At 38.5% G+C, this 13,514-nt stretch overlaps 1 protein-coding gene across 1 annotated transcript in view; it reads right to left on the bottom strand.

Moving 5' to 3' along the window:
• Window positions 1-13,514, bottom strand: part of LOC124555399 (dedicator of cytokinesis protein 7) — a 258,351-nt gene that overhangs the window by 120,754 nt on the left and 124,083 nt on the right. The window contains exons 17-21 of the mRNA XM_047129295.1: window positions 12,493-12,677; window positions 12,284-12,381; window positions 10,513-10,642; window positions 6,855-7,023; window positions 5,104-5,262 (exon numbers count right to left, since the gene is read on the bottom strand). Coding sequence (XP_046985251.1) covers window positions 5,104-5,262; window positions 6,855-7,023; window positions 10,513-10,642; window positions 12,284-12,381; window positions 12,493-12,677 — 741 coding nt within the window. The remainder of the gene's footprint in view (window positions 1-5,103; window positions 5,263-6,854; window positions 7,024-10,512; window positions 10,643-12,283; window positions 12,382-12,492; window positions 12,678-13,514) is intronic.

The raw sequence follows: 13,514 nt of genomic DNA, 5'->3' as shown, positions 1-13,514 counted from the left end.
CTAATCCTGGAACTATTCCTGCCTTTGTCAAAACTTATTCACCGGTTAACTTCACTAACACTGCCAGAATCACCGGTTTAGTTATCCCTGATTATTCTTTGGTTAGGCGTTATGTTTGTACAAACCATTTTCTGTGCTACTTCCAGAATAGAAATTAAGCGGCTGCTAGACGGGGACTGTACAACTTGCCCATACTACTGAAGCGATTTAGCCAAAAATTTTCTGACAAAATTTCATTTTTCAGGATACACTGAAGATAATACGTAATCTTTCTTACCTGTTACTCCTGTTAGTCATTTATTTCCACTCTGGTAGTCGGAAACTATGGATTTCCCTAGTAACTATAGCAATGCTGATCATTTGCAAATCCAAACAACAGCATAACCAGAATGCCATTGGTGTTCACTTGTTCGGCTTTACTCTGCTCAGCTTGTATAGCCTGGTCCCCTTTTGCCTGCAGGGAAGTTTACTTCTAGATGCAACGAGGATTCCCCTGACAGACATCACGTACACTATGCACACATTCAAAAATCAGTCTATGATTTGTTTTTGCTATGGGACCAAACTGCTGATGTCATCAGTCCCTAGGTTCACACACTACTTAATCTCTTAATCTAACTTTAACTTTCACTAAGGACACACATACACCCATGCCCGAGGGAGGATTCGAACGTCCGGATTGGGGGGGGGAGGGAGGGGGAGGGGGGGGAGGGGGGGGGCGAGGAGGGGGGGGGGCATGAACCGTGGCAAGTCGCCTCAGACTGCACGACTACCCTATGCAGCTTATGATTAATTCAGAAAACAACTTACAGAGTGTGTTCGAAAAGAAACAGGGATGCACATCTAAATCATATGAGTAGTCGATAGACCAATGTATGCTGGATGCTAGGCGCTTTGTGAAATATGAATTTGACCCCCCCCCCCCCCCCCCTCCCTCATAGATACGTGCCCGGTGCGCATGCGTGAATCTGGCAGCTTGGGTGCAGCAGTAAAATTTTTCCCGGTAGCATCGAGCTGCTTGCTGCGACTGCTTACACAGCCAACAGCCACATTTCTGTAGCCAGAAATGGGAGAAGGTACTACTCATACGCCACTCAACTGCGCATGCGCATGAGCCCGCTCGCTACTGCTAAAATGAATCTAATGTAAACAGTTATGACATCAAGCTCATAGGAGGCAATTTGTTGTTATGAAGCATTGCACAGTCTTCCTAAGGGCTTTGACACATTTTGCTGTTGGCAAACCCTTGTATGAGCACTGTGTTTAGTAGTTGTATATGGCACATTTCCTTTGCAATTTATGGTTTATTTTCATTTTGTTTTCTCACTCACATTTCATTGTTGCAGCATTATTCTACTGTAGTGGGATACAGTGATATCCTCTGTTAAAGTATCGATTATTACCAATCAAAATTACAAAAATTTAACTGAAAACTAACACAACAAAAAATTCCCGGAATTCTAAAAAATTCCCGGGATTTTCCCGGTTATCTCCCAGATGAAAAAATTCCCAGGTTTTTCCCGGATCTTCCAGGTTGTATACACCCTGTTAAAATAGTTTTCACAGTGAAACATTGTTTTGAAACCTGGCAGAAAATCCAAAGGCATTCTGGTCATATCTAAAAAGACATAGTCAATGCCTTCTCTGCGCAATAGCAATGGAGATACTATCGATGACAGTGCTGCCAAAGCAGAGTTATGAACACAACGTTCCTAAATCCTTTCACCAATGAAAATGAAGTAAATATATCAGAATTCGAATCAAGAACAGCTGCCAACATGAGTAACTTAGAAGTATATATCCTCAAAGTAGCGAAGCAACTTAAATCACTTAATAAAACCAAGTCTTCTGTTCCAGACCATATACCAACAGGGTTCCTTTCCCAGTATGCGGATGTAATAGCTACATACTTAACACTCGTATAAAACCATTCACTCAATGAGAGATCCATACCCAAAGACTGGAAAGGTGCACAGGTCACAACAATTATTCAAGAAAAGCATTAGGAGTAATCCATTAAATTACAGGCCCATATCATTAATGTCAATATGCAGCAGGATTTTGGAACATATATTCTGTTTGAGCATTATGAATGACCTCAAAGAGAATGGTCTATTGATACACAGCCAACACGGATTAAGAAAATATTGTTCTTGTAAAAACAAAAACAACTAGCTCTTTACTCACACGAAGTGTTAGTGCTATTGACAGGGGATTTCAAATTGATTCCATATTTCTAGGTTTCCAGAAAGCTTTCGACACTATACCTAACAAGTGGCTTGTAGCCAAATTGCGTGCTTATGGAATATTGTCTCAATTATGTGACTGGATTCGTGATTTCCTGTCAGAGAGGTCACAGTTTGTAGTAACTGACGGGAAGTCAATGAGTAAAACAGAAGCGATTTCTGGCGTTCTCTAACTGTTCATTATCTATACAGGGTGTTACAAAAAGGTACAGCCAACCTTTCAGGAAACATTCCTCACACACAAAGAAAGAAAATATGTTATGTGGATATGTGTCCGGAATCGCTTACTTTCCATGTTGGAGCTCATTTTATCACGTCTCTTCAAATCGCATTAATCATGGAATGGACACACACAGCAACAGAACGTACAAGCGTGACTTCAAACACTTTGTTGCAGGAAATGTTCAAAATGTCCTCCGTTAGCGAGGATACATGCATCCACCCTCCGTCGCATGGAATCCCTGATGCGCTGATGCAGCCCTGGAGAATGGTGTATTGTATCACAGCCGTCCACAATACGAGCACGAAGAGTCTCTACATTTGGTACCAGGGTTGCGTAGACAAGAGCTTTCAAATGCCCCCATAAATGAAAGTCAAGAGGGTTGAGGTCAGGAGAGCGTGGAGGCCATGGAATTGGTCCGCCTCTACCAATCCATCGGTCACCGAATCTATTGTTGAGAAGCGTACGAACACTTCGACCGAAATGTGCAGGAGCTCCATCGTGCATGAACCACATGTTGTGTCCTACTTGTAAAGGCACATGTTCTAACAGCACAGGTAGGGTATCCCGTACGAAATCATGATAACGTGCTCCATTGAGCGTAGGTGGAAGAACATGGGGCCCAATCGAGACATCACCAACAATGCCTTCCTAAACGTTGGAATGAAGCCTCATCCGTAAAGAGAACATTTGCACTGAAATGAGGATTGACACATTGTTGGATGAACCATTCGCAGAAGTGTACCCATGGAGGCCAATCAGCTGCTGATAGTGCGTGCACACGCTGTACATGGTACAGAAACAACTGGTTCTCCCGTAGCACTCTCCATACAGTGACGTAGTCAACGTTACCTTGTGCAGCAGCAACTTCTTTGACGCTGACATTAGGGTTATCGTCAACTGCATGAAGAATTGCCTCGTCCATTGCAGGTGTCCTCGTCGTTCTATGTCTTCCCCAGTCGCGAGTCATAGGCTGGAACGTTCAGTGCTCCCTAAGACGCCGGTCAATTGCTTCGAACGTCTTCCTGTCGGGACACCTTCGTTCTGGAAATCTGTCTCGATACAAACGTACCACGCCACGGCTATTGCCCCGTGCTAATCCATATATCAAATGGGCATCTGCCAACTCCGCATTTGTAAACATTGCACTGACTGCAAAACCACGTTCGTGATGAACACTAACCTGTTGATGCTACGTACTGATGTGCTTGATGCTAGTACTGTAGAGCAATGAATCGCATGTCAACACAAGCACCGAAGTCAACATTACCTTCCTTCAAATTGGGCCAACTGGCAGTGAATCGAGGAAGTACAGTACATACTGACGAAACTAAGATGAGCTCTAACATGGAAATTAAGCGTTTCCGGACACATGTCCACATAACATCTTTTCTTTATTTGTGTGTGAGGAATGTTCCCTGAAAGTTTGGCCGTACCTTTTCGTAACACCCTGTATAAATGATTTAGGAGACAACCTGAGCAGCTGTCTTAGGTTGTTTGCAGATGATGCTGTCATTTACTGTCTGATTTAGAAAAGATATCTGTATGGTGCAGAAATTGGCAGTTGACCCTAAATAAAGGAAAATGTGAGGTCATCCACATGAGTGCTACAATGAATCCGTTGAACTTTGGTTACACGATAATTCAGATAAATCTAAAAGTCTTTAATCCAACTAAATGCCTAGAAATTACAATCATGAACAACATAAATTGTAAAGAACGCATACAAAATGTTGTGAGGATGGCGAATCAAAGACTGCATTTTATTGGCAGAACACTTAGAAGATGCAACAGATCTACTGAAGATATTGCCCACACTATGCTTGTCTGTCCTCTTTTGGAGTAATGCTGCACAGTCTGGGATCATTATCAAATAGGATTAACGGAGTACATTGAAAAGTTCAAAGCAGCACATTTTGTATTATCAAGAAATAGGGGAGGCAGTATCCATGACATGATCCAGTATTTGGGGTGGACATCATTTTAAAAAAAGGCATTTCTCATTGCACCAGGATCTTCTCATGCTATTTCAATCACTAATTTTCTACTCCAAATGTAGAAATATTTTGCTGACTCCAACCTACACTGGGAGAAATGAGCATCATAATAAAATAACGGAAATCAGAGCTCACACAGAAAGATATAGGTGTTCGTTTTTTCCATGCACTGTTCGAGATCGGAATAAGAGAGAAATTTTGTAAAGGTGGTTCAATGAACCATCTGCCAGGCACTTAACTGTGATTTGCTGAGTATCCATGTGGATGCAGATGTATTATTTATGGGGCACAATTTTTTTTATCATTTCTGAAGCCTTCCGGTAGTGACCAATCAGAATGATGGTAACTAATGGTTATTGTCTCACAGTGGACATCTATAAAGGCAACAGAATTTTATATTTTTACCAGAACAAATATTATACCTTGAAGAATCACAGGTTTCATCTACATGTAATGCTTTACTATACTTCATAACAGCTAAACAAGCATAGGAAACTTGATATGCAACCTGCCAATGTGGCATAAAATCAGTAGGTTTTCACCAGGCTGTGAACTACATGACATTTATGTATTTATAACTAAACACAATATGAAATGAAAGAGAATAAAATAAGGAAACTGCATACATGTAAGAATATACCTTCAAATTAATCAAGCAAGCTGCATCAGACAGAGATGAAATTTTTGAAGACATCTGCTTGCAATAGTTCTTTATAAGAGTAAACACGAAACCTCGATCCATTATAGAAAGTAAATCAAAGAGGAAAAATGCTAAGCTTGCATTCAGGTTCTGCGACACCTGTAAAAAGAGAAACAAAAATGTTATCAGCAGAGGTATAAAATATCCTACACCAACAGGTAGGCTCCATAATTTCTTAAGTTAGGCTAATACTTAACCGTGTGTCAATAGAGGATCATAATTTACTGATAGATATCCAGTTATTCAGTAACAATCAATTTAGTAGAACTTATGGAATATTTCTCCAGTTCTTGGAGGAACGTACTGTGTCATATGGATAAACTGGTGAATGTTATGAACAGGGCTGGAGGGGGATAAATCTATGTAATATGTATGTAGAACAGTTATAACAAGCTCATTATCTAATGGTGAGAGAAATAATAACTGGCTGCTGCTACTTTAATAAGAATGAGTAGTAGAACTGAGTTTGGTCATTAAGACTTCTGGATCATTAAAATGTGTATTCAAGTTATTAATTCAGTATGACTGAAAATAATCACATGTATTGATTAACAATTACTCAATACAATCTAAAAGCAAAATATTCCATATGAATACTCAATCTCTCACCATTAATGCTTCTAAAACACAATTTGGCAGTCAAAGACAAAGGACAAGCTCAACAATACAAAACGTCATAAATAGCCCAAAGGCTAATTAGGAAAAAGTAATTACTAGAACTGTGAAAACTATGAGGAGGGCAATTCTGCCCACTTCATATAAGTGCTACTATGGAATTTCAGCAGAAGAAAGAGCCAAGAGTGCCTTTAAGAAACAAATCTTAATAATTCCTTCTAACAACACACTAATTTCAGAAGGAGAAGTATTGTGCAGAGCATATAACAGAGGGACTGGAAGAAAGGAATGTGGTATCTACATAAAGAATTAAATTCATAATAGGAAACATATAAACTCACCCAATTGCACTTAACGGTATCTAAGGTGTCAGACAACACACAAAATTACTGTATATTCTACGATTTTACAGCAAGTAAGAGCCCAGAACTAGTTTTGACTGTTATAGTTGGAGGCACCCACAAAATACAGACTGCACTGGACATGTAAGTAATGTTTAAATGAACGAGAGAGAATATTACATGTACTGCTAAACAACATCAAGTAAATCTAAGAATGTGCACTCTAATCTGATGATTGCTAAACTACATTACCAGTTCTTTTGTGACTTGTTTTGTAAATAATCAATGAGTTTTCAAGAGTGCTAGTTTTGTAGACTTGTAACGATTGGTATCTGCGTAAGCCTGCTTAGAATGCAGCAGAGTCATATAACAGCAATCTGCTCACATGTGGCAGTCATGGAAACCAACTTTATGTGCATCTGAATGACCATAGGTGCAAACAGAACTAATGAAAATAGTTATATCAGGGCCAGAAATCTCTCAGTCACTTTTAGCAATACAATAAGTGGAAGTGTGTCACAACAGCACAGACCATTCTAGTTTTTATGTAACAAGAAATAATGCATCAATTGTTCAAGTTATAAACTTATTTTTAACAGCAATTCAACTGGATTAAAATACAAAATTCAGAACTCTTCTAGGTATCAGCTGGAAAATGAAGAGGTATGTACACCAAACTGAATACTGAGAGGATCAAAGAAAGCTGATAAAAACAATCTGTCAAGTAGCGCTTACCTTTCCATCTCTGTTGCTGTGGGAAATTATATCAGAAGTGATAGTGGATACTAAGGTGGATATATCATCTGTGAACTGTTCTGAAAATCTGATTTTTCGTGGAGTATTTAAGCTTCGAGATGTTGCCAAGTATTCTGCCATGCTCCTCGCTATCAATTCAGAGAAAAACCTACAAATGTACACAAAATTAAAAATTATTAATGGTTGGAAAATAGAAAGTTTATTAATATTAATGTGAAACCTTATAGAGAAAATACACTTACTATCTTCACCGAAGTGGACTCAATTTATATACATGCTCAACATACTATGAATTGTGTGGAAAAGAAATTCTTTTACAGATTTCCAGAGATGATACAAGTGCTCAAAGCCAACTAATTTGTACAAGAAAGCATGAGACATGAATGCTAGTGATTTTTATAGGGGTCTTAGATCTTGGTGGCACCTTTTCACCAGAGTTGATACCAGTGTGTCAACTTTCCACTGTCATGTGGAAAATGTGATTTATTCCAATTAGTTTTTTGTAGCCTATACGTGATTTTACAGATATTGGGGTATTGAGTCCCTTGAATCTCAAATAATTCTTACACAAATAAGACCATACAAGAAAAATACAACTGATTCTCTTAGCTAAAACATGTAACCACATCTTGATACCTTAAGCAGTAACTGTTGAAACAAAAACCCACCACATGCTGTGGTCTACATAATTTCTGAGAGCCTCACTCTCACTTATCAAATCTACAAGGCGAAATGAGCACAAAAAGAATATTTTAACAAAGCAAAATAAATGAACTACTCCAGTGGAGAAACATCTTCAACTATTGTTAAAGGACAGTAGACTGTAGGCAATGACACAAACTAATTCTTGAATAGTCTCCTTCACACTACACTTCCCAGCTCTTCCAAAGTGGCATTCCACAATCCATCAAGCCTATGTAGTATCCTTAGTTGTTCCTTTGCTTATCCTGTTTCCAGTCCCAGTCCCTTTGGCCATATGCCTGTGGAACAGCCACGCATAGGCTCTGTTCTATAAACCACACCTTCACCTATTCTAGTCCTCGTTGGTGACAAATGTTAAGCCATCAAAGCCAGGGTTATCTGTGAAAGCAGCCCCATTATCTATTAGTTTCAGAAAAATTATTGACACAACTCTACTAGCCACCATGATAAGCTGCCACAGGCAAATTGCAACCAAGGGTCAACTGCGCAAAACTGTTGTGGAACAAACTTCTTATCCTAATGCATTTGGTTTTAACAGATACCTCGCAACGCATTCCCTCAGGACTTCCATGTTTAGTATCCCTGCCAGTGGAAATCGTGATGGAAGCAGACAAGTACCTGCACCGACAGTGCAGTGTAGTTGAGTTGCCACATTGTGACACCTGGTCCTATATCAGCTTGTATTCCTTGGTGGCATCAATCATGGTGAAAAACTGGCTGTAAATATGGGTGCTTGCAGCACTATCTACAGCCAATAATGCGGTCAACAAACACACACATTTGACTTCATAAGTTTTACTTCCATGAATGTCAGACCCCCCCACTGAATTTCTTATGGCCTGTCCATGTCTTAATTATGTAATTCAGACTCATTTACTGGGTATGCACATACTGCACCTTCTAATTATATGGCAACTGTCACCATGTAATATAACCTAACTAACCAAAGACAGTCTTGCTCAAATGAACAATATGTTGGCACTTTCATATTAAAGTTAATCAGCAATCATTGTTAACTGTCCGACTTCACTATCTGTCTTTTATTCACAACACATCACTGCACCATTACATTATTACAGTACAGATTGACATGGGTTCCACACTTGGAATTTCGGAACAGACTGACTTAAAATGGCTCCAGGCCCAGTACTTATATGGCTTTGCAAAAATGGCTACTAAAGTTTCACACTATTAAATATGTAATTTTGATAATTCACAATTATAATTTTACTTATCAAATTAATTGAATAGCATAGAAAAATTGATTTTGGTCTGAAATTTATATTACAATAAGAATTTCGACTGAAATAAGCCTTCTTGATGACGATACTGCAAAAACAGCTAAATAAACAATACCATATATAAAAGTGTTAATTACCCAGAAAACAATTCAGTGCTGATGTTCCTACCATGTGTTGGAAATAAGATACATGAATACATTATGGATTTCTAGGGGTTATCTTCCTAACTTTATCAGTAATATAGTAATTGCATCTGTTTATATGTTGACAATATGGCTGGAATAGGAAATAATTACTGTTAGTTAACTGAACTAAGCTCTAGTAAAACTAGTTACGTGAAATGGTTAAAATTAATTAGGAAATCATTCTGACTAATGTAATTTAGCGAATTTGGACTTGGTCTTATTCTCAGAATTACAGAATGACAGCTGTATCTTATGGCACATCTCTCACTAACACAAATAATTTTTTTAAAAAAGAAAATATTCATTTAAGGAGGCAAATAACAAAACAAAATGAGAATGGGTCCTTAGTTTCTCTGCTACAATGTCAGTGCAGATAATAAACCGTGTAAACTAGATTTTCTGAAATGAGCAAGTTTGAACTGTCTGTTTAGCGTATCCCTTGTTTTTGCAACCCACTGACAATAATCTCTGCCATTCCCAAGCCTCCACCTGCCTCTAAGCCCACATTGGTTCCCATCCACTCTGCCCTCTAGTCTCTAAGCAAGCTTTGCACTACCCATGGTACATATTCTAGCCTTGTTCATCCATATTTTCCTTTTTTATTTTCTCTGAATCCTACACCTTCTCCTTATACTGGTTTCTCATCAATTCTGTACCCTGCCTCGAATTTTCCTCTACAGATGCTCACAGTTTCCTCGAGGACATTTGCACGTTTTGCAAAACCATTGACAGTTCTTTGCTCTTCCTCTCTCTCCCCACCCTACACAGTTTTCATGTCCGCACCACGAATATCAGCTGATCAATTAAGACTGGTAATTATTCTAATCAGCTACATGGCTGGGAATGTCTGTCTGTCTGTCTGTCTGTCTGTCTATGAGCCTGTCTGCTGCTCAGTGTTTGATACATACCAAACTTTGTCCTCATGTGGATAAGAATAAGTATGTAAATATCAAGCAAAGCTTTGAAGCAAACAGTTACTTCCTACGGAGAAAATTGTATTAACACAGCTTGAATTGTACAAATAATCAGTACAAACATTGTTACATTCATGAGTATTATTAAAAAGTGATTAGTGATAGCAGCTCAAGCTCCATGACACAAAGATAATTATGTTAAGGCTCCAAAACAGTTTTCTCGTTTGTGCTAGAAACTAGCCCCTATGTATTAAGTTTCCACGAAACTTATTAGCCAAATCTGAAATGATACAGGCAAATTAGTTTCTTGAGTGACTTGCAGTTAGCTGTAACATTTACTTGGCAGTTCACTGTTTTACAAACACACGTACCACGTCATATGTCTGAACATACTGAAATTATAGTATACCACTTACAGTAATAAATAATACAAACTGATAATAACAAAAACTGGAAAATAAAAAAAAAAGTCCAAACAAAGAATTTCTTGACTAAATAAATTTGTAAAGAGCAGAAAACTTCAACCAAACACTATACAACTATCACACATTGTCTCCTGTTGCAATGGAGAAAAAACAAATATACTGCTACACACCATGAATTTGTCATTGCAAGTTCTCTAGCTATTCCACTAGACATCACCCACTGCAGCGCCAGTTCTTCATGAAGCAATTTACGTGGCTGATGAACATTGGAAATATATGCAAAATTTTCTTGACCTGGGCCTAGAAAAAGCATAAATGTGTGGCAGATTACAAATAATCGTAAGATTTATGTATAGGAATTACAAACAGTAGATTTAGATTAAAAATAAACAATTATCATACTGCCAAAGATCACCATTGCCAGTGCTGTATGTGTGCACATTCCAAATACTATAATGCTTCTTACTACTGACATCACTGAGAAAATACTTATAAATGCCAGTTTTTTGCACTATATTTACACCAATATTGGCTTTAGTGTCATTATTCAGTAGATAATATTGTCTCTTATACAACAGTATGTGTTTTGTTGACACTGTGACAACCATCATTTATTTAGGCAAGAAACTGTTCAGTAAACATGCACGGACACAGCAGTATCTGTAAATGAAATATCAATGCAGATAGCTAGCACACCACAGAAGAAATATACTTTTCATATTCTTTAGGTCATATTGGGTTTCCTGCAGGCTTCCTTTTCTATTATATCTGGTCAGATATTTCCCTCAAATTTATACAAACAATGGTACTCAGCAGAATGACACACACTTCAGCTTCCGTTGCAGTATAAAGAGGGAATCAACCATTTTCTCTGCTGGTTGATTTTAGGTTACAGTGAGAAATGTGCAGAAAGCTTCAGGATTTCACACATTAGGGCAAAGCTAATCATCTCTGTACAATTACCACTTTATTAAATGCACTACCAAAGCAATACGTGTTGTGCTCCTATCAACAAAGCTCCTCTGCTAAGTATCATGCCATTAGCATCAATAATAAGTCGGCTATTCAGAAAGTAAGATCCAATTGGTCATGAAATGCAAGCAGTGAAAATCCAAAGAAGCTTTGCACAGATATGTTGGGCTGTGTCTCTAGTATGTCTTTCAAACATGTCACAACACTCTTTTCAGTTCTGAGCACACAGTGAGTACTTAAAGATGCTTAGAAGAGTAGTGTCTCCTGCCAAGAATGGATGCCCACTGGAAGGTTTCAGCTGATTTCATGCAAGTGCACATAATGTACCTGCCATGCATTGAATACCATGGTACTTTACTAATGGTCCTTTTGGAAGTGGTATACCTTGCCTTTTCTGACTTTCATAATGACTCACCCAGCGAGTTATAGTGGGTCAAACAGTGTCACACAGTCTCCAAACCATGGTGCAGCTCAGCATTTTTCATACACACAAATGACTGACAGATGTGAAGTGACAACAAGTGGCTGAGAAAATTCTAGAACCTCCTGGGGACTGAACACTGGACCTTTGGATTTGTAGTTTCACACCTACTCACTGAGATGGATGACTCACCACCTCAACTATTTGGTGAGCTGTTACTCCTACAGGTTGACCTGCAGCTCTGGCAGCCAGGACAGTGTAGCCACACAGGTGTATGTGCGCTCTATAGATCAGAAGGATGATTCGTCTGAAAGCTACCACAGCACTGAGTCCTGTTTATGAGCATATCGACAACTCAGCACCAGAAATATTCACGAGTTGTTACCTTTGCTTCTCAAATTATTTATATTCCATCAAGGAGTCTCCAACCATACTAATGTGCTTATTTGTTATTACAATGGACTTAATTCTATAAATGTGGAAATGATTGTTTCACATAGCATAATGTGTCTCACATTTCATAAAACCTTAATTTAGTAAATACATACCACTCCTCATACTTGATGTACGATCAAGTCCTCTGGCTAATGAATTTACCTCATCATCACCAGTAAGAGATGCATACATATCAGGATTGCTACTGCTCCTACAGGAAAAAACCATTTACAGTGAAATACATGCAAATTTTACCATAAAAGACCACAAACTTATTGAAAGTAATAATTAATACCACAGATCCAATGATAATTAAATATACCTTAAATGTCTGCTTCTGAGTGGAGGGACTGTAAACTGGTGGGATGTGTTCTCAGGACTCTGAGGAGGACAAACATTGTTCTCTGCATACATATCTGCACAGTGTGGCAACATACACTGGTAACTGATATATGTGGTAAGTAAACTATGTCGCCCACCAGGTCCACAATGGCCCTCCTGCAGAACCTACAGAAGCAAAGCTCAATTTCAAAAACAAACTGAAGAATTACAGTCAGAGCAACATTCATTCAGTGTTCTCCAGGCTTAAGAACATTGTTTTAGAGCATACGCACAAAGCACAAAAGTTTTACATGAAATAGATACAAACAATGAAAGTTGTTTTAATTATGTTTTACACTTTTTTTAACTGTATGTATCATTGTAAGAGAATGAACGCACAAAACAAGTGCAGATTTGAGGGTGATAAGGTGGTGATGTGCAACTGGGAGACAGGCAGGAGTATACTGAATTTGTTGAGAACAAGTAGCTGATGCGACAAAAGAATGCACCACACAACATGTTTCCGATTTCAGAGGGGCAAACTGCAACACTGGCAAAGAGAAAACACAGGAGACAGATAGTGTGACAAGTGCTTATATCTCTAATGTAATGATCAACTCCACATTCAACAATGATATCCCATGAACTGTCACTCACAACATTCTGTCTAAAGTATTATTTTTTATAATAAATTTAGTGGTGACATCTCTTATTATACTGCTATGCAGTGTCTACACATCACCTAGTAAATCAAATTCATGCGATGTTAGTTCCTGCCACCTACATATTGCGCAGTGACCCTGATGGTAATTAGAGATATTCGATCTTACACAGACACACAACAAAAAATTCACCATCCATTTAAGGAAAATGGTGATGGATGATGCGTGAGGGGTTTGAGACTGAATACGGTGTACGGGGTTTGGGGTTAAATATAGGGAGAGAGGTGGGGGCAGCTGGGTTAGATATTGGGAGATCTCAGATGAAGCATTCAGAGAACAACGTGGGATATATTATGTGTGA

This window comes from Schistocerca americana, chromosome X (assembly GCF_021461395.2).
Source record: "Schistocerca americana isolate TAMUIC-IGC-003095 chromosome X, iqSchAmer2.1, whole genome shotgun sequence".
NCBI classification, from domain to species: domain Eukaryota; kingdom Metazoa; phylum Arthropoda; class Insecta; order Orthoptera; family Acrididae; genus Schistocerca; species Schistocerca americana.
This window is presented reverse-complemented; position numbering and strand designations above follow the sequence as displayed.